General features: G+C 46.1%; 1 protein-coding gene across 6 annotated transcripts in view; it reads right to left on the bottom strand.

Annotated features, from left to right (window-relative positions):
- Positions 1-914: 914 nt before the first annotated feature.
- The window catches only part of ctu2 (cytosolic thiouridylase subunit 2 homolog (S. pombe)), a 63,225-nt gene continuing 41,982 nt past the window's right edge, over positions 915-22,157 (bottom strand). For all 6 annotated transcript variants that reach the window (XM_061690918.1, XM_061690920.1, XM_061690921.1 and 3 more), the window contains 7 exons: positions 19,475-19,566; positions 19,243-19,337; positions 10,355-10,453; positions 9,347-9,440; positions 9,161-9,227; positions 1,575-1,633; positions 915-1,417 (listed from right to left, as the gene is read on the bottom strand). In XM_061690918.1, the coding sequence (XP_061546902.1) occupies positions 1,372-1,417; positions 1,575-1,633; positions 9,161-9,227; positions 9,347-9,440; positions 10,355-10,453; positions 19,243-19,337; positions 19,475-19,566 (552 nt within the window). In that variant the 3' untranslated portion in view covers positions 915-1,371. The remainder of the gene's footprint in view (positions 1,418-1,574; positions 1,634-9,160; positions 9,228-9,346; positions 9,441-10,354; positions 10,454-19,242; positions 19,338-19,474; positions 19,567-22,157) is intronic.

The raw sequence follows: 22,157 nt of genomic DNA, 5'->3' as shown, positions 1-22,157 counted from the left end.
AGAGAAACGAAGACAAAAGACAAAGCACGAATTGTAAACAGGATGAGAAAAGTAAGTTATTACATTATCTACCACAATGAAACATTAACGTATTTTCACGACCATAAGGCGCACTTAAAAGTCTTAAATTTTCTCCAAAATGGATGGCGCGCCTTATAATGCGGAGCGCCTTTGGTATGGACCGAGTTCCAAAATCTGTAAATGTTGTGTGACTTTGATGAGTGCTCCGCTTGACTGACTGGGAGCATTTCCTGCCGATAGACTGCTTACATAGAGGGAAGGCGGACGTGACTGAGGACAGCATGCGGAAGTTAAAGGGGGAAGGGTGCGCGTGAAGGAGGACGCTAAAGGCACGTACTATATACCTAGTAGGTATATAGTATGTGCATTGTGCAAAACAACATCAGTTTGGCTAAGGAATAGCACCGAAAATAGCACCGACGAAGAGACATGCTTACGGAGCACAGTTTAAACTGAAAGCTATCGGTTACACAGAGGAACATGGGAATCGAGCAGCCGTGAGAGAATTCATGATCAACGAATCCATGGTTCCCAAGTGGATGCCTGGGCTAAGGTATCTGCTTTGACTGTTGTCCGAGCTTTCGCGAAAGCCGGCATCATTGCTGAACAGCCCCCGGCAACGAGACTGACTCCGACGAGTACGAGAGGGAACACGGCATGTTTCATGGCGAAATTGCCCAACTGTTCATTTGGGATTCAGAAAATGAGGACTTTGATGGATTTGTGGATGAGGATTGATCAAAAAATAACGTGAGTACATTGTTAAATACTTAGAAAAAGTACAACCGAACTCAGTTTTGCTCCCGCTGCCTTTTTAAAAACATACGCTAGCATTCATGCTAGCGTATGTTTTAGTGTGCATGCATGCTACCGTATGTTTTAAGCTAGCGTATGTTTTACCATGCCTGCGCCCAATAATTCGGTGCGCCTTATGTATGTGTTAAATGCAGAAATAGACCCTGGAACTGAGACTGCGCCTTTTAACACAGTGCGCCTTATAGTTGCGAAAATACGGTAAATGCGTGTTGCATGGGGCTGTAGTGCTACACCCTGTGAGGGAAGGACAGGACAAGCTAGAACAGGACAAGGACAGGAGAAGAAGCATGCAGAACAAGGGTCATGAACACGGCTGTACAACTGAAGTATGGTGGGATTGACGATGTAAATTATCAAAGTCTATAGGACGAGAGTATGTTTATTTAAGTGTTAATCAGCCTGGTAGACTGAACATGACAAATTCCATGCAGTAGAGTACAAAATAAACAGACATTGCTCGTGCAGACAGAAAATGTTGTTCCTGCTGCAGATAAATATTTAGCTCCACTTCCGTATTGTCAAAACCTTTCCATCCTAATCATCCAGCAGAAAATCACTGATCTCCTCTTTCATGCGAGACCTGAAGAACAAAAGGCAACAGCGGTAAATTAGATTGAAACTAGCAATGCCTGGTCATTCAACCATTTATCCATGATCTATGTCACTATACTGTTCATACATTTCTTTATGTAGAACAAAATACTGATAAAACAATGAAATACAAACCAAGGGCTTACCTCCTTTGCCTTATCTGAGCCTCTGACAAGATGTATTGAGGGAGACATTCGACTGAGGACTGGAAAGAAATGTGAAGCAAAAGAAGGGAAGGGAAACATTATTCCTGCTGTAGCCAGATCCGTTTGAATATGTCCATTGACTAGGTCCATATACAAATTACCACTATTTATTATTAGGAGCGTAACAATTTGTTTTAACAATTATTCGATTCGTATCACAATTTGTGGTTGCCGATTCGATTCAAGGACGATATTGGTTCATCAAGAACGATACAATTCAAAATGATTGAGTGGCTATTATTTAATTCAGTAACGTTTTTGCCAAAAATTCAACAGAGGCGTGTCAACCAGGAAAGCCCCACAACATCCAGAGCCTTTAGGAACTCTGGGTGAATCTCATCCACCGAGGAGCTTTTTAACCACTTCGGTGACCTTAACCCCAGAGATAGGAGAGCCCGCCTCAGAGACCCCAGACTCTGCTTCCTCATGGGACGGCGTGTCGGTGGAATTGAGGTCTTCGAAGTATTCTCCCCACCGGCTCACAACATCCCGAGTCGAGGTCAGCAGCGGCCCATCCCCACTATACACAGTGTTGATGGTGCACTGCTTCCCCCTCCTGAGACGCCGGATGGTGGACCAGAATTTCCTCGAAGCCATCCGGAAGTCTTTCTCCATGGCCTCACCGAACTCCTCCCTTGCCCGAGTTTTTGCTTCAGCGACCACCAAAGCTGCATTCTGCTTGGCCAGTCGGTACCCATCAGTAGCTGCCTCAGGAGTCCCACAGGCCAAAAAGGCCCGATAGGACTCCTTCTTCAGCTTGACGGCATCCCTCACCGTTGATGGACACCAATGGGTTCGGGGATTGCCGCCACAACCTTGGAGGCGTGGAACAGGGTCCACTCGATGTCCCATGCCTCCCCTGGAACATGAGCCTTCCTGTCGGAGGTGGGAGTTGAAACTCCTTCTGACAGGGGATTCTGCCAGATGTTCCCAGCAGACCCTCACAATACGTTTGGGCCTGCCAGGTCGGACCGGCATCTTCCCCCACCATTGGAGGAAACTCACCACCAGGTGGTGATCAGTTGACAGCTCCGCCCCTCTCTTCACCCGAATCTCCAAGACATGCGGCCGCAAGTCCGATGACACGACCACAAAGTCGATCATCGAACTGCGACCTAGGGTGTCCTGGTGCCAAGTGCATGTGTGGACACCCTTATGCTTGAACATGGTGTTTATTACGGAAAATCCGTGATGAGCACAGAAGTCAAATAACAGAACACCGCTCGGGTTCTGATCGGGGGGGGCGTTCCTCCCAATCACGCCCTTCCAGGTCTCACTGTCATTGTCCAGGTGAGCATTGAAGTCCCCCAGCAGAACAATGGAGTCCCCAGCGGAAGCGCTCTCCAGCACCCCCTCCAAGGACTCCAAAAAGGGTGGGTACTCTGAACTGCGGTTTGGTACATAGGCACAAACAACAGTCGGGACCCGTCCCCCCACCCAAAGGCGGAGGGAGGCTACCCTCTCGTCCACCGGGGTGAACCCTAACATACAGGCGCCGAGCCGGGGTGCAATAAGTATACTCACACCTGCTCGGCGCCTCTCACCGTGGGCAACTCTAGAGTGGAAGAGAGTCCAACCCCTCTCGAGAGGACTGGTACCAGAGCCCAAACTGTGCTTAGAGGCGAGTCCGACTATATCGAGTCGGAATTTCTCGACCTCACACACCAGCTCGGGCTCCTTCCCTGCCAGAGAGTGAGTGTGTGTGTGTGTTGTTTTTAAAACACTTTAATCCATCTTCTGTATCGCTGATTCTCAACATCTGTCTGTCTGGTGGATTGCAGAGGAGGCGGCTAGTGAGAAATTATCATTAAGGATATGTGTGTGATTTACGGCAATCGGCATGCATGTTGGAGCCTTTTAAGCTAGTTAGCTTAGCTCGCTAGCTGCTAACAACGATAGCAGAGTACCCTCGAGGGAAAACTCTGTCGAACAAAATGAGAATCAGCGACAAAGACAACTTACTGGACACTGCTTCAGGTTCACGTTTGTGCTCCAAAGAGCAGGTTTGTTCATTTATTTAGCTCTATGTATTATTAACACTGTCCCGGAAATACTTTCCTCGTGAGTGCTTAATTTCTAGCCATTTGGGTCTAGCTAGGGACTCCTTACAATTAAGAAATTTTTCCAAGGATGCCCTCATAATTCTAACACCACTTAAATAAAAAAATAAAAACAGCCAACAAGTAAAATCATAGCTGAAATAATAAATTGCTGTTTTCCCCTTCCTTTTATTAAAAATTAATACAATCAACTTTTATAAAGCAAACTCATCCATAGTTCATTACAAAAAACATACAGTACTGTACACAATAAGACAAAAGGAAAGTTCATCGGGAAAAAGTTTTACCTGCACTGTACAGGATGCAGTTATTTATTTCAATCCAGTCACACTGGAGTAATTTTTGGCTAAAAAGTTATTGAATCGATTTCTGGCTACTGAATCATTTTGGATCGTATCCTTCGAAATTAACCAATATCGCTGAATCAAATCGGCAAGCACAAATCGTGATATGAATCCAATCACTGCTAAAATGAATTGTTACATCCCAAATGTAGAAAAACACTAAGGTGACTCGAGATACGAGAGACCCGACTTCGGAGTTTTTCAAGATTCAAGCCATTATTTGGCTGAGATTTTACTTTGACTCGAGCGCCCAAATTTGAGAAACGAGTGCTGTATGGCAGCAAGAGGCTCCACTCCATTGACAAAAAGCAGCACTTTGGCTTCTATAAATAGTAAATATTCAACAAAAAAAGAGGCTTCAAGCTGTACATTGTCACTATCAGTTGGAGTTGACTTGAAATCTAACCATAAAAACAACAGTGCAGCTGACGAGACACACTGCCTCCGGAGCAGGAGAAGGCGAGGGTCAAGTGAGTGAGTGAGTGTGAGAGAGAGAAAGACAGACAAACAGACAGAGACACACACACATACAGTGCCACCATAAAGTATTCACACCTCTTCACTTTTTCCACATTTTGCTACAGTGGGTATGGAAAGTATTCAGACCCCCCTTAAAAATTTCACTCTTTGTTACATCGCAGCCATTTGCTAAAATCATCATGTAGACACAGCACCCCGTATTAAAAAAACAAAAATTGTATTGTTGAAATTTTTGCAGATTTATTAAAGAAAATCTGAAATATCACACAGCTGGAAGTATTCAGACCCTTTGCCGTGACACTCATATTTAACTCGGTTGCTGTACATTTCTTCTGATCATCCTTAAGATGGTTCTACAGCATTATTGGAGTCCAGCTGTGTTTGATTTTACTAATTGGACTTGATAAGGAAAGCCACACATCTGTCTATGGAAGACCTTACAGCTCACAGTACATGTCAGAGCAAATGAGAATCATGGTCAAAGGAACTGCCTGAAGAGCTCAGAGACAGAATTGTGGCAATCCAAAGATCTGGCCATGGTTACAAAAAACTTTCTGCTGCACTTAAGGTTCCTAAGAGCACAGTGGCCTCCATAAGCCTTGAATGGAAGATGTTTGGGACGACCAGAATCCTCCGTAGAGTAGGACGTCCGGCCAAACTGAGCAATCAGGGGAGAGGAGCATTGGTGAGAGAGATGAAGAAGAACCAAAAGATTACTGTGGCTGAGCTCCAGAGATGCAGTCGGAAGATGGGAAAAAGTTCTTGAAAGTGAACCATCACTGCAGCCCTCCACCAGTAGGGTCTTTATGGCAGAGTGGCCCGACGGAAGTCTCTCCTCAGTGCAAGACACATGGAAGCTCGCATGGAGTTTGTTAAAACACACTTGAAGAACTCCAAGATGGTGAGAAATAAGTATGATGATCTCTCGTATGATGAGACCAAGATAAAACTTTTTGGCCTTGATTCTAAGCGGTATGTGTGGAGAAAACCAGGCACTGCTCATCACCTGTCCAATACAGTCCCAACAGTGAAGCATGGTGGTGGCAGCATTGTTAAAACACACTTGAAGAACTCCAAGATGGTGAGAAATAAGTATGATGATCTCTCGTATGATGAGACCAAGATAAAACTTTTGAGACCAAGATAAAACTTTTTGGCCTTGATTCTAAGCGGTATGTCCTCCTAGTCACCTGTCCAATACAGTCCCAACAGTGAAGCATGGTGGTGGCAGCATCATGCTGTGGGGGTGTTTTTCAGCTGCAGGGACAGGACGACTGGTTGCAATCAAAGGAAAGATGGATGAGGCCAAGTACAGGGATATCCAGGGCAAAAACCTTCTCCAGAGTCCTCAGGACCTCAGACTGGGCCCAATGTTCACCTTCCAATGAGACAATGACCCTAAGCACACAGCTAAAATAACAGAGTGGCTTCAGAACAACCCCATGACTATTCTTGAATGACCCAGCCAGAGCCCTGACTTGCACCTAATTGAGCATCTCTGAAGATGAGAGGATATGCAAGAAGAACTGGCAGAGGATCCCCAAATCCAGGTGTGAAAAACCTGTTGCATCATTCCCAAAAAAATACTCCTGGCTGTATTATGTAGCGGAAAAGCAAACTGAGGTGCCACAGGGACTCCCAAGCACTTGATAAACCCACTCCTCCACGATACCCTGCTGTAAGACGGCGACTAGGAGAAGGCCTGGTGTGGACCTTAACCTAATTAGCAGCTTCCTGTCAAAATGTTATTCCTGACTTCAAAAAACTCCTCCCTCGGCCAAAAGGTTGGGGGACACTCCCTTCACGAAGACTATGTGGTTAATAGTCAAACACACTTCCCTTCACGAAGACTATGTGGTTAATAGTCCCAACACACTTTGGGACAATAAATTTGTTCGTGTCTGTAACACCACAGAGTGCTTTTCTGATGGTTTGTGAGTGCTTTTCGTCTAGTTTTAACCTCACGCTGCGCGCTGCGAGCCACTGCACTGTCCCGCCGCTGTTGCGTAACCTAGCAACCATTAGGCAGCTAGATAACTGCTAACCTATCGCGTCTACCACGATCGAGTGTTTTAATTTAAAAGCTTTTGTTTTTGCTCGGTTTATGGAGAGCTTCCGTTTTTTTTGGGGGGGGGGGGCGAAACCCTGCTAAATCCATTAAATCAACCCACGTCCAATCGCGATGGTTATTAATTCAAATGTTTTAGTTTGCTTAAACACCACCGCTACCATTGTACAATTGAAGCTTTTTGTTTTATTTTTAACCAATTTTCAGATTTACTGCAGAGGGCTTAGAAGCTCTACTACTGAACGGCGCGCTGTCAGCAAACTTGACACCTGGTGACACACATTACAGTAACCACAGTTAACGGACCTCTTTTACAAAGTGGAGTTTATTAATTAATTGCTTGTCTATTTTTAATCACGTTGGGTTTTATTTACAAAAACTATTTTTTTTTAAATTTGTTTTGAACTTTCTGCTTTGCCTCTCTCCTCTGCCAAAGCCAACATCATTGGAATTGCTCATTAATTAATTAACAAGCATAATTATAAGTACATTTAACTTCTACCCAAAGTTAAATAAAACTTGTGAATTAGCTAGTCCTAACTTTTGTTCACAAATTGAACTGACTTGCAGTGACAGCATCACACAGTCAAGTCAATGTGTTGAACTAAATCATAACTAGATTTATTTATCAAAGCTAAATCAATTAACTAGTCAAATTAGTTTCAAATTTAGTTGACAAGCTGACTCTTCTCACTCCACCTAGATGCCTTCCCAACAGCAATTTTAATTCGATCGAATTTGGACACAAAATGTGACCATTTTGTTCTATTCGATTACTGCTTCTATCCACGTTCTCAAATACTTTTAAACGTTACGTGATGAACATCAACACCATAGTTTGCGAATGCTATTTAATTGTTCAAACGATTAATTACATCACTTTTATTGTGCATCTATTCCAAATTAGACGCACCGCTTGAATGAGCTTACATTACAAACCATCCAGTTGAGTGCCGAGTACAGCTACGAATAATATGAAGCTAGAGACCTACGACAGCCTGAGCCCCTGCTTTCAGGCCACATCCCCGAGCCTGGCCATCCCGCTGTGATGGTCTGTTCTGACTCCCACGTCTCTGTGCATTCGGCTGATTCTCCAGTTAGCAATGAGAAGCGTCCCGTCCAACAGACCGTGGGCAAGCACATGACAGACCGCTGCAATGATCAGGTAACACCCGTTGCTAAAATCAAAATTCGCAGACCAAAACCCAGTTCGACAATCAGACCTCGACAGTCTCCGACCATGCTTCGTGACTCACGGAAAGACTCCAGCGACCTGTCAAACAAAAAAGACAAGCCTCCATTTCGGCACCTTCTTGTTAAACTCACTGTTAATGACATGTCAGGGAAATTTTACTTGACAACCACACTTGAACGTACCTTCCAATGACAGACTCGTGGATACTGCAGAAGACATCACTGTCATGTCCGAGGGCGTGTTTGACCTACTGCGTGACAAAGTACAGCTGGACAGCCGTACACTCAACTGTCAACACTGTGAAATGACAATTCGCCCCCTTGCTATGGTGAAACCCCTTTTAAACTTAAACTTACTATGGTTACATTGGACAATAGGGCCACATTCCATCATTCATCCTGTGTTCGTGTCACCTGTCAAGTCAGTACCTTTGCTCATTGGACAAGATCTTCTAAGTCGTTTCATGCCATTAATTGACTATACTAGACGCGAGATTTATGCACAGGTGCGCCGGCCCCTGAAGCGGCCAGAACACAATAGAGAATCCTCCCAGTGCCGCTCTGACAGCTTGACGAAAAGGGATGTGCACACCGGTAACACTGAAGATGTCCACCAGTTGTCGCTGTCGCGACACAGACCATTCTTCCAAGCTTTGAAGACCACAAGACCCCTCGGTGAGATGGAAGACTGCGCCCTGAGTCGCATATTACGGGTTGACTTTCTAGAACTTTCTGCCACCTCCCGACTGCATCTCTAGAGATCAGCCACAGTGATCTTTGGGTTCTTCTTTCATCCCAAATGTCTTCCATTTAAGTATTATGGAGGCCGCTGTGCTCTTAGGAACCTTAAGTGCAGCAGAATTTCTTTTGTAACCTTGGCCAGATCTGTGCCTTGCCACAATTCTGTCTGTGCGCTCTTCAGGCAGTTCCTTTGACCTCATGATTCTCATTTGCTGACATGCGCTATGAGCTGTAAGGTCTTTCATAGACAGATGTGTGGCTTTCCTAATCAAGTCCAATCAGTATAATCAAACAGCTGGACTCCAATGAAGGTGTAGAACCATCTCAAGTATGATCAGAAGAAATGGACAGCACCAGTTAAATATGAGTGTCACAGCAAAGGGTTTGAAGACTTCTCGCTGTGTGATATTTCAGTTTTTCTTTTTTTAATAAATCTGTTAAGATTTCAACAATTCTGTTTTCTCTGTCAATATGGGGTGATGTGTGTAAATTCATGGAAGAAAAAATTAACTTAAATGATTTTAGAAAATGGCTGCAATATAACAAAGAGTGTAAAATTTAAGGGGGTCTGAATACTTTCCGTACCCACTGCATTTGTATTTTTTGCAATAATATAACATTTTCAATGTAACCACTCACCATGTCTTTCATGGTCAACTGACAACTGTAACACAGCAGGCCACTCATATCAGTTGTGTCTGGAACCCTATTACATATGATTTATCAGATAGTGGAAACATTATTTTTCATGAAGTACAATTTTTACATGAATGTGAGCAAAATAAACCTCACCTTTAATAGAGAAAAACATTTTGGAAAGCGTACCTGATACTAGAACAACAGCCTCTGTCTTCCACAGTTCTTTCAAAATGCTTTCCTCTGCCCTTGGAACAGCAATTGGTACCAGGACTTCTCAATTCTGGCAGCAATTGAATTTCAATGTAAATACATTAAAATTTATTTTTGCTCATTCCATCAAACTCAAATGTATAATTTAAAAACGGAGGTACTCCAAAACAAGAAACCATCAAATCACAAATTGCTGGGATATTCATTCAAATATAGCAGAAATTAAAATCTGTATGTCCTGCTGTTGGAAAGACATTTATCTATAAAGGTAGAATGGATTCAAGTAATTCTGTAGAGATCAAGAGTCACATGAAGTGTAAACTACCAGTTTCAGGGCAAGCATCACCCTGTGCCTTGCCTAGTGACTTAATCTTGAAGCTGAGGAGTCAACAATATTCGATTTCACTCCCATAGGTGGGGGTAATGTTACAAAGTGGTTGATGCAGTAAGACAAGCAACTGACGACGAAAAATGTCACTGAACAACCCTGAGCCTCATACACCAACTGTGCTTATGCACAAACTCTCGTGGATGAATGTGGCCTCCACCCAAAGAAAAAATGAATATCATATTGATTACTTTCATTGATATCATTACAATTGTTTTTTGCATATTTACAACATGTGCAACATGAATCTCATCTCTATTAATGTTTAATCTTTTTTTTCTTTCTAATCTAAAAAAATTAAAAGAGTTGGACCATATGTGTTGGGTTTGCATGTTTTCCCCATCCTTGCCTGAGTTATCTCTGGGGACTCTGGTTTCCCACAATCCAAAACATCCTTGAAGATTGCCCTTAGGTGTGAACGTGAGTTTGAATTAGAGACGTCATCGTGAATTGATTAATCGACAACTAATTGATCATCAAATTAATCAACAACTATTTTGATAATCGAGGAATCATTTTTTGTCCTGTGCCTAACTTACTATAAGCGGTATGGAAAATGAATGAATTACTGAAAAGTCATTGAAAGTGTACAGTACCTGTGTTTTGTCCGGGAAACAAATCACTGTTAGCACCAAGAGATTTGCACTGGGAGAGGCGTTCAGAGATCCGAGTGGCCTGGAAGGCCGAAGCATTCGCTAGAGAGAAAATCGTTGAGGTTACAGTCATGACATTAGCTATATTAGGCTCAAAGAATTTTAAATGTTAAATTGTTGCAGCAAAAACCCTTTGGATAGATGAATAATTTTATTGTTGCAAAGGTAGAGGAACTCATTAAAAAAAAAAAAAAAAAATCTAATAGTTTACTGATGCGTGATTTCAGTGTCTATGATAGGCACGGAGTCCAGCATCAAGCAGCAATTTATTTTAAGTAGTATTTTCTGGTTATTGGTAACAAAAGAAAATTGGCTTGGTAATCAAAAGGATTGGGACTTTTTGTCTGCATTTTACGAGTTGAACTGATTGGTCAACTCGTCAATTAGTCGACTTTACTACTCCCCATCAACGTTTAACGCTTGAAGTTGACTAATCACTAATCATGTCTCACATGACATATCGTCTTTCAATGGGCCAATTCACAGAAGACTTTCGATTCACCCGTCTGCTTTTGCTGCTCTATAATGCGATGTATAGCGCTCTGCTCTGAATGCTCTTCATTCATACATTTGCTTGGGTCTGTCTACGAAAATAAGCAGGTGGTGGATAAGAACAGCGGTTAGCCTAGCTAGCTTCAGCTGGTCTGATCACCGCTAATCTTAAATGATTCATATCATCGGTCCATCAGAACTGGCAGTGGTGCAAAATGAAACTCAATCTTCAGCGCCAAAATTCTACTAACAGAGAAGTTGTTTGCTACAACACAAAAACAAAGTAACACTTGTACTACTTCATGACAGTGACATCAGTGCATACAGCCGTATGTTGTGGATGTGACAAGCAAGAGGAAATCCATCCATCCATTTTCTTTACTGCTTATCCTCACTAGGGTCGCAGGCGTGCTGGACCCTATCCCAGCTATCTTCGGGTGAGAGGCGGGGTACACCCTGAACTGGTCGCCAGCCAATCGCAGGGGACATATAAACAAACAACCATTCACACCTACGGGCAATTTAGAGTCTTCAATCAACCTACCATGCGTGTTTTGGGGATGTGGGAGGAAACCGGAGTACCCAGAGAAAACCCACGCAAGCACGGGAAGACAATGCAAACTCCACACAGGTGGGGCCGGGATTTGAACCCCGGAACTCAGAACTGAGTACCTTGAGCCGTCACCTTATCGTGGTGGAGGGGTTTGTGTGTCCCAATGATCCTAGGAGCTAAGTTGTCTGGGGCTTTATGCCCCTGGCAGGGTCACCAATAGCAAACAGGTCCTAGGTGAGGGACCAGACCAAGCACGGCTCAAATACTCCTTATGAAGAAGACAAATTATGGACACAGGTTTCCCTTGCCCGGACGCGGGTCACCAGGGGCCCCCCTGGAGCCAGGCCTGGAGGTGGGGCTCGAAGGCGAGCGCCTGGTGGCCGGGCCTGCACCCATGGGGCCTGGCACAGCCCGAAAGGGTAATGTGGGTCCCCCTTCCCATGGGCTCACCACCTGTGGGAGGGGCCATAGGGGTCGGGTGCAATGCGAGCTGGGCGGTGGCCGAAGGCGGGGACCTTGGCGATCCGATCCACGGCTACAGAAGCTGACTCTAGGGATGTGGAATGTCACCTCTCTGGCAGGACGGAGCCCGAGCTGGTGTGTGAGGTCGAGAAGTTCCGACGACATATAGTCGGACTCGCCTCCACGCACAGCTCGGGCTCTGGTACCAGTCCTCTCGAGAGGGGTTGGACTCTCTTCCACTCTGGAGTTGCCCACGGTGAGAGGCGCCGAGCAGGTGTGGGTATACTTATTGCTCCCCGGCTCGGCGCCTGTACGTTGGGGTTCAACCCGGTGGACGAGGGGGTAGCCTCCCTCCATCTTCGGGTGGGGGGACGGGTACTGACTGTTGTTTGTGCCTATGCACCAAACACCAGTTCAGAGTACCCACCCTTTTTGGAGTCCTTGGAGTGGGTGCTGGAGAGCGCTCCCGCTGGGGACTCCATCGTTCTCCTGGGGGACTTCAATGCTCACGTGAGCAATGACAGTGAGACCTGGAAGGGCGTGATTGGGAGGAACGGCCCCCGATCAGAACCCGAGCGGTGTTCTGTTATTGGACTTCTGTGCTCATCACGGATTGTCCATAACAAACACCATGTTCAAGCATAAGGGTGTCCACACGTGCACTTGGCACCAGGACACCCAAGGTCGCAGTTCAACGATCGACTTTGTGGTCGTGTCATCGGACTTGCGGCCGCATGTCTTGGACACTCGGGTAAAGAGAGGGGCGGAGCTGTCAACTGATCACCACCTGGTGGTGAGTTGGCTCCGATGGGGGGGGGGAAGATGCCGGTCCGACGTGGCAGGCCCAAACATATTGAGGGTCTGCTGGGAACGTCTGGCGGAATCCCCTGTCAGAAGGAGTTTCAACTCCCACCTCCGACAGAACTTTGCTCATGTTCCGGGGGAGGCGGGGGACATCGAGTCCGAGTGGACCATGTTCCGCGCCTCCATTGCTGAGGCGGCCGACCGGAGCTGTGGCCGTCAGGTGGTCGGTGCCTGTCGTGGCGGCGATCCCCGAACCTGTTGGTGGACACCATTGGTGAGGGATGCCGTCAAGCTGAAGAAGGAGTCCTAGCGGGCCTTTTTGGCCTGTGGGACTCCTGAGGCAGCTGATGGGTACCGGCGGGCCAAGCGGAATGCAGCTTTGGTGCTCGCTGAAGCAAAATCTCAGGCATGGGAGGAGTTCGGTGAGGCCATGGAGAAAGACTTCCGGACGGCTTCGAGGAAATTGTGGTCCACCATCCGACGTCTCAGGAGTGGAAAGCAGTGCACCATCAACACTGTGTATAGTGGGGATGGGGCACTGCTGACCTCGACTCGGGACGTTGTGAGCCGGTGGGGAGAATACTTCGAAGACTTCCTCAATTCCACTGACACGCCTTCCCATGAGGGAGCAGAGTCTGGGTTCTCTGAGGTGGGCTCTCCTATCTCTGGGGTTGAGGTCACCGAGGTGGTTAAAAAGCTCCTCGGTGGCAGGGCCACGGGGGTGGATGGGATTCGCCCGGAGTTCCTCAAGACTCTGGATGTTGTAGGGCTATCCTGGTTGACACGCCTCTGCAACATCGTGTGGACATTGGGGACAGTGCCTCTGGATTGGCAGACCGGGATGGTGGTCCCGGAGAGTGTTTTCCAACTACAGGGTGATTACACGCCTCAGCCTCCCTGGTAAGATCTATTCATGGGTGCTGGAGAGGAGGGTCCGTCGGGAAGTTGAATCCCAGATTCAGGAGGAGCAGTGTGGCTTTCGTCCTGGCCGTGGAACAGTGGTCCAGCTCTACACCCTTGGCAGGGTCCTCGAGGGTGCATGGGAGTTCGCCCAACCAGTCTACATGTGTTTTGTGGACTTGGGAGAAGGCATTCGGCCGTGTCCCTCGGGTGGTCCTGTGGGGGGTGCTTTGTGAGTATGGGGTACTGAACCCCCTGATACGGGCTGTTCGGTCCCTGTACGACCGGAGTCAGAGTTTGGTCCGCATATCCGGCAGTAAGTCGGACTCGTTTCCGGTGAGGGTTGGACTCCGCAGATGCTGCCCTTTGTCACAGATTCTGTTCATAACTTTTATGGACAGAATTTTGGTGGCCTCAGTATTGCATCTCTGGTTTTTGCAGATGATGTGGTTCTGTTGGTTTCATCAAGCCGTGACCTCCAACTCCCATTGGAGCAGTTCACAGCCGATTGTGAAGCGGCTGGGATGAGAATCAGCACTTCCAAATCTGAGACCATGGTCCTCAGTCGGAAAAGGGTGGCGTGCCCGCTCCAGGTCGGGGATGAGATCCTGCCCCAAGTGGAGGAGTTCAAGTATCTTGGGGTCTTGTTCACGAGTGAGGGAAGAATGGAACAGGAGATTGACAGGCGGATCGGCGCAGCGTCTGCAGTGATGCAGACTTTGTATTGATCCGTTGTGGTAAAGAAGAAGGAGCTAAGCCGAAAGGCGAAGCTCTCGATTTACCGGTCGATCTACGTTCCTACCCTCACCTATGGTCACGAGCTGTGGGTCGTGACCGAAAGAACGAGATCCGAAATGAGTTTCCTCCACAGGGTGTCCGGGCTCTCCCTTAGAGATAGGGTGAGAAGCTCGGTCATCCGGGAGGATCTCAGAGTAGAGCCGTTACTCCTTCACATCGAAAGGAGCCAGATGAGGTGGCTAGGGCGTTTGATTCGGATGCCTCCCGGACGCCTCCCTGGTGAGGTGTTCCGGGCACGTCCCACCGGGAGGAGACCCCGGGAATGACCCAGGACACTCTGGAGAGACTACATCCTTCGGCTGGCCTGGAAACGCCTCGGGATCCCCCGGGAAGAGATGGATGAAGTGGCTGGGGAAAGCCGATGTCCTGTCTTACAACTCTCTATGATGTCAGTGTCTTAAAGCGACAAGTGTCGCAATGTTGGTGCTGCAAAAAACAACTTCTAAAATGAATTCAGTTCTTCTTAGCACACGGTTGTTGTCTGCGTATTATTAGACATAACATTTTAGCGACTAAGATGGGAGTTTCACGCCACTCCTCTGTCCTCGTTCCTCATCATCAGTTCTGAGGTACCCTTGTAACAATCTTAAGTGGTAATGTGTCGGTTGCAAATGACAGTTGATGTGAACAACAGGAGCCGAGTCATGATTTTTGTTTCTCATGTCTTTTTCCTGTTAAAGCCGCATTTGATTGGTCAAGATATGTGGTGGCGTCGATCTGTCTACACTAAGCAGAAGGGGCAAGGGGGGTTACAGATACACATCACAGTGAGCTCACAAACTGTCGGGAGGGAGAGACAAGAGCCCATTACTATATAGTAAACTGTACACAGCTAAGGAGAAGAAATGAGCGTCAAAAAAACTAAATAAATTTGGACATTTTAAAGTAGTTAGTCAAGGGCAGAGTGCAGACTTTGCTCGATTAAAATTTCATAACGGGCAGGCTCCCCAACCAACCTGCATGATGTACATGCGTACTGTTCACCCATTATTTCAGAAGAAAAAACACAAGCAAGGGTGCCTGCTGTTAACGAACATGCAAATGTTTATGGAAGCTTTGCTGCTTCTAAAATACTACACAAGCCAGTGCAAAATGTAGGCCGGTCCCAAGCCCGGATAAATGCAGAGGGTTGCGTCAGGAAGAACATCGGGCTTAAAACTTTTCCAAACAATTATCTAAAAATGGCCCGGGTTAACAACATCCTCCCCCGGCACCGTTAACCTGTAGGGAACCGGTGGAAATTCAGCTTCTGTGGGTCGAAGACGAAGGAGAGGTGGAAAGCGGGTTCTTTGGCAGAAAGAGAAGAAGAAAGCACAGAGTCTAGAATTGAATGTGGTTGCCATGACAATTAGGAGAAAGGTTGATATCTTGTGTGTCCAGGAGAACAGGTGGAAAGGCAGGTAGTTTAGGGGCATGGTTTAAATTATTTTACCATGGTGTAGATGGGAAGAGAAATGGAGTTAGGTTTATTTTAAAGGAAGAGTTGGCTAAGAATGTCTTGGAGGTGAAAAGAGTATCTGAGCATCCCAGACAGAGAGAGAGTCGTAATTGGTGCAGATTGTAATGGACATGTTGGTGAAGGTAATAGGGGTGATGAAGAAGTGATGGGTAAGTACGGCATCCAGGAAAGGAACTTGGAGGGACAGATGGTGGTAGACTTTGCAACAAGGATGCAAATGGCTGTAGTGAACACTTTTTTCCAGAAGAGGCACGAACATAGGGTGCCCTACAAGAGCGGAGGTAGAAGCACACAGGTGGATTACATCTTGTGCAGACGATGTAATCTGAAGGAGGTTACCAACTGTAAGGTAGTGGTAGGGGAGAGTGTTGCTAGACAGCATATGATGGTGGTGTGTAAGATGACTCTGGTGGTGGGGATGAAGAAAAAGGCAGAGCAGAGAACTATGTGGTGGAAGCTGAGACAGGACGAGTGTTGTGCAGCTTTTCGGGAAGAGGTGATACAGGCTCTCGGTGGACGGGAGGAGCTTCCAGAAGACTGGACCACTGCAGCCAAGATGATCAGAGAGGCAGGCAGGAGAATACTTGGTGTATCTTCTGGCAGGAAAGGAGAGAAGGAGACTTGGTGGTGGAACCACACAGTACAGGAAATCATACAAGGAAAAAGGTTAGCTAAGAAGAAGTGGGACACTGAGAGGACCGAGGGGAGGCGAAAGGAATACATTGAGATGTGACACAGGGAAAAGGTAGCGGTGGCAAAGGCAAAACAAGAGGCATATGATGACATGTATGGCAGGTTGGACACTCAAGAAGGAGAAAAGGATCTATACAGGCTGGCCAGACAGAGGAATAGAGATGGGAAGGATGTGCAGCAGGTTAGGGTGATTAAGGATAGAGATTGAAATATGTTGACTGGTGCCAGTAGTGTGCCAGATAGATGGAAAGAATACTTCGAGGAGTTGATGAATGAGGAAAATGATAGAGAAGGGAGAGTAGAAGAGGCAAGTGTGGTGGACCAGGAAGTGGCAATGATTACTAAGGGGGAAGTTAGAAAGGCATTAAAGACAATGAAAAATGGAAAGGCAGTTGGTCGTGATGACATTCCTTTGGACATATGGAACCATCTCGGAGAGGTGGCTGTGGAGTTTTTGACCAGTTTGTTCAACAGAATTCTAGTGCGTGAGAAGATGCCTGAGGAATGGAGGAAAAGTGTACTGGTGCCCATTTTTAAGAACAAAGGTGATGTGCAGAGCTGTGGCAACTATAGAGGAATAAAGTTGATGAGCCACACAATGAAGTTATGGGAAAGAGTAGTGGAGGCTAGACTCAGGACAGAAGTGAGTATTTGCGAGCAACAGTATGGTTTCATGCCTAGAAAGAGTACCACAGATGCATTATTTGCCTTGAGGATGTGGATGGAAAAGTACAGAGAAGGTCAGAAGGAGCTACATTGTGTCTTTGTAGATCTAGAGAAAGCCTATGACAGAGTACCCAGAGAGGAACTGGAATCCCCGTGGACCATGATGTTTGCAGATGACATTGTGATCTGCAGTGAAAGCAGGGAGAAGCTGGAGGAACAGTTAGAAAGATGGCGGCATGCACTGGAAAGAAGAGGAATGAAGATTAGCCAAAGTAAAACAGAATATATGTGCATGAATGAGAGGGGTGGTGGGGGAAGAATGAGGCTACAGGGAGAAGAGATAGCAAGGGTGGAGGACTTTAAATACTTGGGGTCAACCGTCCAGAGCAATGGTGAGTGTGGTCAGGAAGTGAAGAAACGGGTCCAAGCAGGTTGGAACGGGTGGAGGAAGGTGTCAGGTGTGTTATGTGACATAAGAGTCTCTGCTTGGATGAAGGGCAAAGTTTATAAAACAGTGGTGAGGCCAGCCTTGATGTACGGATTAGAGACAGTGGCACTGAAGAGACAACAGGAAGCAGAGCTGGAGGTGGCGGAAATGAAGATGTTGAGGTTCGCTCTTGGAGTGACCAGGTTGGATAAAATTAGAAATGAGCTCATCAGAGGGACAGCCAAGGTTCGATGTTTTGGAGACAAAGTTAGAGAGAGCAGACTTCAACGGTTTGGACACGTCCAGAGGAGAAATAGTGAGTATATTGGTAGAAGGATGAGGAGGATGGAGCTGCCAGGCAAGAGAGCTAGAGGAAGACCATAGAGAAAGTTGATGGATGTCGTGAGGGAAGACATGATGGCAGTTGGTGTTCGAGAGGAGGATGCAGGAGATGGAAAAGGATGACGCGCTGTGGCGACCCCTAACGGGACAAGCCGAAAGGAAAAGAAGAAGATACTAGCGGATCAGCTCTTGTCGCCGATGTTATGTGTGCTTCGCAGTTCCGGTGGGCCCGCATCCAGCGCCACGACCCGCACCACCTCAACGCGAAAATACATAAGACCCATTATACACCAGAAATTACGGTACTCAAGTACTGATTAAATAGTATCTTCAGCATGAACATCAATAAAAAAATTTAATGATTAAATTCAATTAAATTCTGATATTGCTGTGTGTGTGTGTGTGCGTGTGTATGCACAACCAAAAATAAAACATCTGCAATTTACTGCAAGGTGTTTTCTCAAGTTATAAGTGGGCTGAAATATCCAGGTTTGGGCAGACAGTGCCAGACAATTACTACAAACATGAAAGCTGTTGTTTTTGTTCATCTAAATGTAAACAAGAGTTGCGCTCCGTTGTCGTCATAGTAACAACGACCTTCCCAACATGGTGGCCACGTAGGCACGACGATCAGTCGGGCTGGCTTATCGGTATTAACACTTATCAAGTGTTAATACCGATGCCCAGGAAGCCCAATAGAAGACATGGTGTGAGGTCATGTGACTTACTTGTGTGGTTTGATTGGTGAACTAGACTTAAACATCACTAGTGCTTCAATTGGATAGGAGCAAACAGTGCCCAATGCGAAAGTCAAAGTCGTAGTGTCGCGCACAAAATAATTGATGAATAAGCAGTAATTGCTCAATAAAAGTCACGAGCGACATTTAGATCATCGTAACTGAGTAAAAGTACCGTTACGTCTTAACAGCAGAAACGGGGGAAGTGTTCTTTTCTGGTCTCGTCAACGCCTGTGACTTATCCAAAGCAGGTCCGGAGCACACAGGCGGAACCTCAGGTCAATGCTCTGGCATATTAGTTCGCCGTGGAGTAATATTCAAATATTACAGCGTTCAAGGAGTACGAAACAGTCAATGACAACACCAAAGGCGAAGGCCATTGTGACGTGATTTAAAATCTTTAAAGGTGCCATATTGACACTTTAATCGAAAGTCCATGGTGTAAAGTCACTCTGTGGAGGTCTAAATAGCCCAAATATGGAGACCTTCAACACTTACCAACTGTAGTATCCAGAGAACACATACAGAGCAAACATCTGTCGCAAGGGTTCGCAGATGTACTCTTACAAGTTGTTTGCAGCTTTTCACTTGTTCTTCAAGAGACAGCAAGAGTTTCATCAGTTTTGAGAGTGAACACAATATTTTGTGATAATTACAATAATCTAGAGAGAGACCATTTAAAAGCAACGTCAAGTATGAGACCAACTACCAACATAAATACCATACTAACCTGTAGATGGTGCTGACCGTAGATGGAAAATCGACTTGCAGCTTATTGACAAAGCTCTCTGTCAGACGCTGTATACTGGCCTTTTCTTTATTCTGTTAGAAATGAGCAATATTACGACATTCAGGGCAGACAGAGAATAGCATTGTAGTTAAATCAATATACTGCATTACTTCGAATATTTGGAGCTAAACTGATGTTTTGTAAAACTGGCATTTCAAAATAAGATAAAAGCCACACTGTTTGCCATCTTGTATGAGTCAAATACTGTATTCATTGATCCGAATAACAATTCTAAATATGCTTTTTGTCAGTCAGTGTCATTGTTGTTTCATAACGTTTTTATCACCACTAATTTATCACCACCAAAATGACGTCAGTCCGTGGCAAGGTGGGCGACTGGTTAGCACATTTGCTCCGGGTTCAAATCCGGCTTTACCTGTGTTGAGTTTGCATGTTCTCCCCAGTCCCTGCGTGGGTTTTCTCCGGGTACTCCGGTTTCCGCCCACATCCCAAAAACATGCATGATAGGTTAATTGCAGACTCTAAATTGCCCATAGGTGTGAATATGAGTGTGAATGATTGTTTATATTTGCTTTGCGATTGTCTGGCAACCATTTCAGGGTGTATCCCGGCCCTCGTCTGCAGTTAGCTGGGATAGGCTCCAGCATACCCGCGACCCTAGTGAGGATAAGTGGTGTAGAAAATGGATGGATGGATGGATGAAGTCGGTCCACCCTCTGCAGCTAAAACAGCTTGAACTCTTCTGGGAAGGCTGCTCTGACTGTGTTTATGGGAAGTTTTGACCATTCTTCCAGAAGCGCATTTATGAGGTCACACACTGATGTTAGCCTGGCTCTCAGTCTCTGTTGGAATTCATCCCAAAGCTGTTTTATCGGGTTGAGGTCAGGACTCTGTGCAATCCAGTCAAGTTCATCAACACCAAACTCTCTCATCCATGTCTTTACTGACCATGCTTTGTGCACTGGTGCACAGCCACGTTAGAAATGGAAGAACTGTTCCCACAAAGGTGGGAGCATGGAATTGTCCAAAATATTGCAGATATGCAAACACCAAAGGCATGAAAAAGATGACAAATAATAATAATAATAATAATAATAATAACATTGTAGGGGGGATCCCCTGGGTCCCCGCAGATAATTTTTCTTATTTTAAAATAAATTAAGCAATCTTGAAAACTCTGAAGAGTACAAAAAGGCAAAAATAAATTTTCTTCATGTAGAAAAACATTTAATTACACCGCTTAAGTACATGTTGATGTACACATTTAAGCTTAAAATTTGCCTAATTTATTTGCTCTTTTTTTTTTTTTACCTCCCTGCGATTGGGTGGCAACCAGTTCAGGGTGTACCCCGACCCTCGTCTGCAGTTAGCTGGGATAGGCTCCAGCACTCCCGCGACCCTTGTGAGGATAAGCAGCTCAGAGAATGGATGGATAAATGGATGTTTTTGACCTCCAACCCTCCACCTGCACCTGATGCCTGCTTAAAGCTGTGCCACATGAATAGCATCCTCCTCTTAAGCCCTCTCATTCTGGAAAAGCATTGACTAAAATCACTGTCTGTTTCACTTCATTTCACAATTATCAACTTCAAAGGCTTATCCCAAATGCATCCAAGAAAATATTAAGGACAGTGTTTTTAATTGGCCATTTCTGAATTTGAAGTTAGTTCATTCTGTGTTATGACATAATACCTAACATCCCTAGCAGTTAGCACATCTGACTCACAGTTCTGAGTATCCATCCATCCATCCATTTTCTACCGCTGATCATAGGTCGGGTCGCGGGGGCAGTAGCTTTAGCAGGGATGCCCAGACTTCCCTCTCCCCAGCCACTTCATCCATCTCTTCCGGGAGGATCCCGAGGAGTTCCCAGGCCAGCCGGGGGATGTAGTCTCTCCAGCGTGTCCTGTGTCGTCCCCGAGGTCTCCTCCCGGTGGGACATGCCCGGAACACCTCACCAGGGAGGCATCCGAATCAGATGCCCCAGCCACCTCATCTGGCTCCTCTCGATGTGGAGGAACAGCAGCTCTATTCTGAGATCCTCCCGGATGATCGAGCTTTTCACCCTCTCTCTAAGGGAGAGCCCGGACACCCTGCGGAGGAAACTCATTTCGGCCGCTTGTATCCGGGAACTTGTTCTTTCGGTCACGACCCACAGCTCGTGACCGAAATGAGTTTCCTCCACAGCTAGCTCAACCGGTAAATGGAGAGCGTCGCCTTTCGGTTTAGCTCCTTCTTTACCACAACGGATCGATACAAAGTCCGCATCACTGCAGACGCTGCACCGATACGCCTGTCAATCTCCCGTTCCATTCTTCCGTCACTCGTAAACAAGACCCCAAGATACTTGAACTCCTCCACTTGTGGCAGGATCTCATCCCCGACCTGGAGCGGGTACGCCACCCTTTTCCGACTGAGGACCATGGTGTCAGATTTGGAGGTGCCGATTCTCATCCCAGCCGCTTCACACTCAGCTGTGAACTGCTCCAGTGAGAGTTGGAGGTCACGGCTTGATGAAGCCAACAGAACCACATCATCTGCAAAAAGCAGAGATGCAATACCGAGGCCACCAAACCGGACCCCCTCTAGTCCTCGGCTACGCCTAGAAATTCTGTCCATAAAAGTTATAAACAGAATCACTGACAAAGGGCAGTCTTGGGGG

Source organism: Phycodurus eques, chromosome 11 (genome assembly GCF_024500275.1).
Source record: "Phycodurus eques isolate BA_2022a chromosome 11, UOR_Pequ_1.1, whole genome shotgun sequence".
NCBI lineage: Eukaryota > Metazoa > Chordata > Actinopteri > Syngnathiformes > Syngnathidae > Phycodurus > Phycodurus eques.
This window is presented reverse-complemented; position numbering and strand designations above follow the sequence as displayed.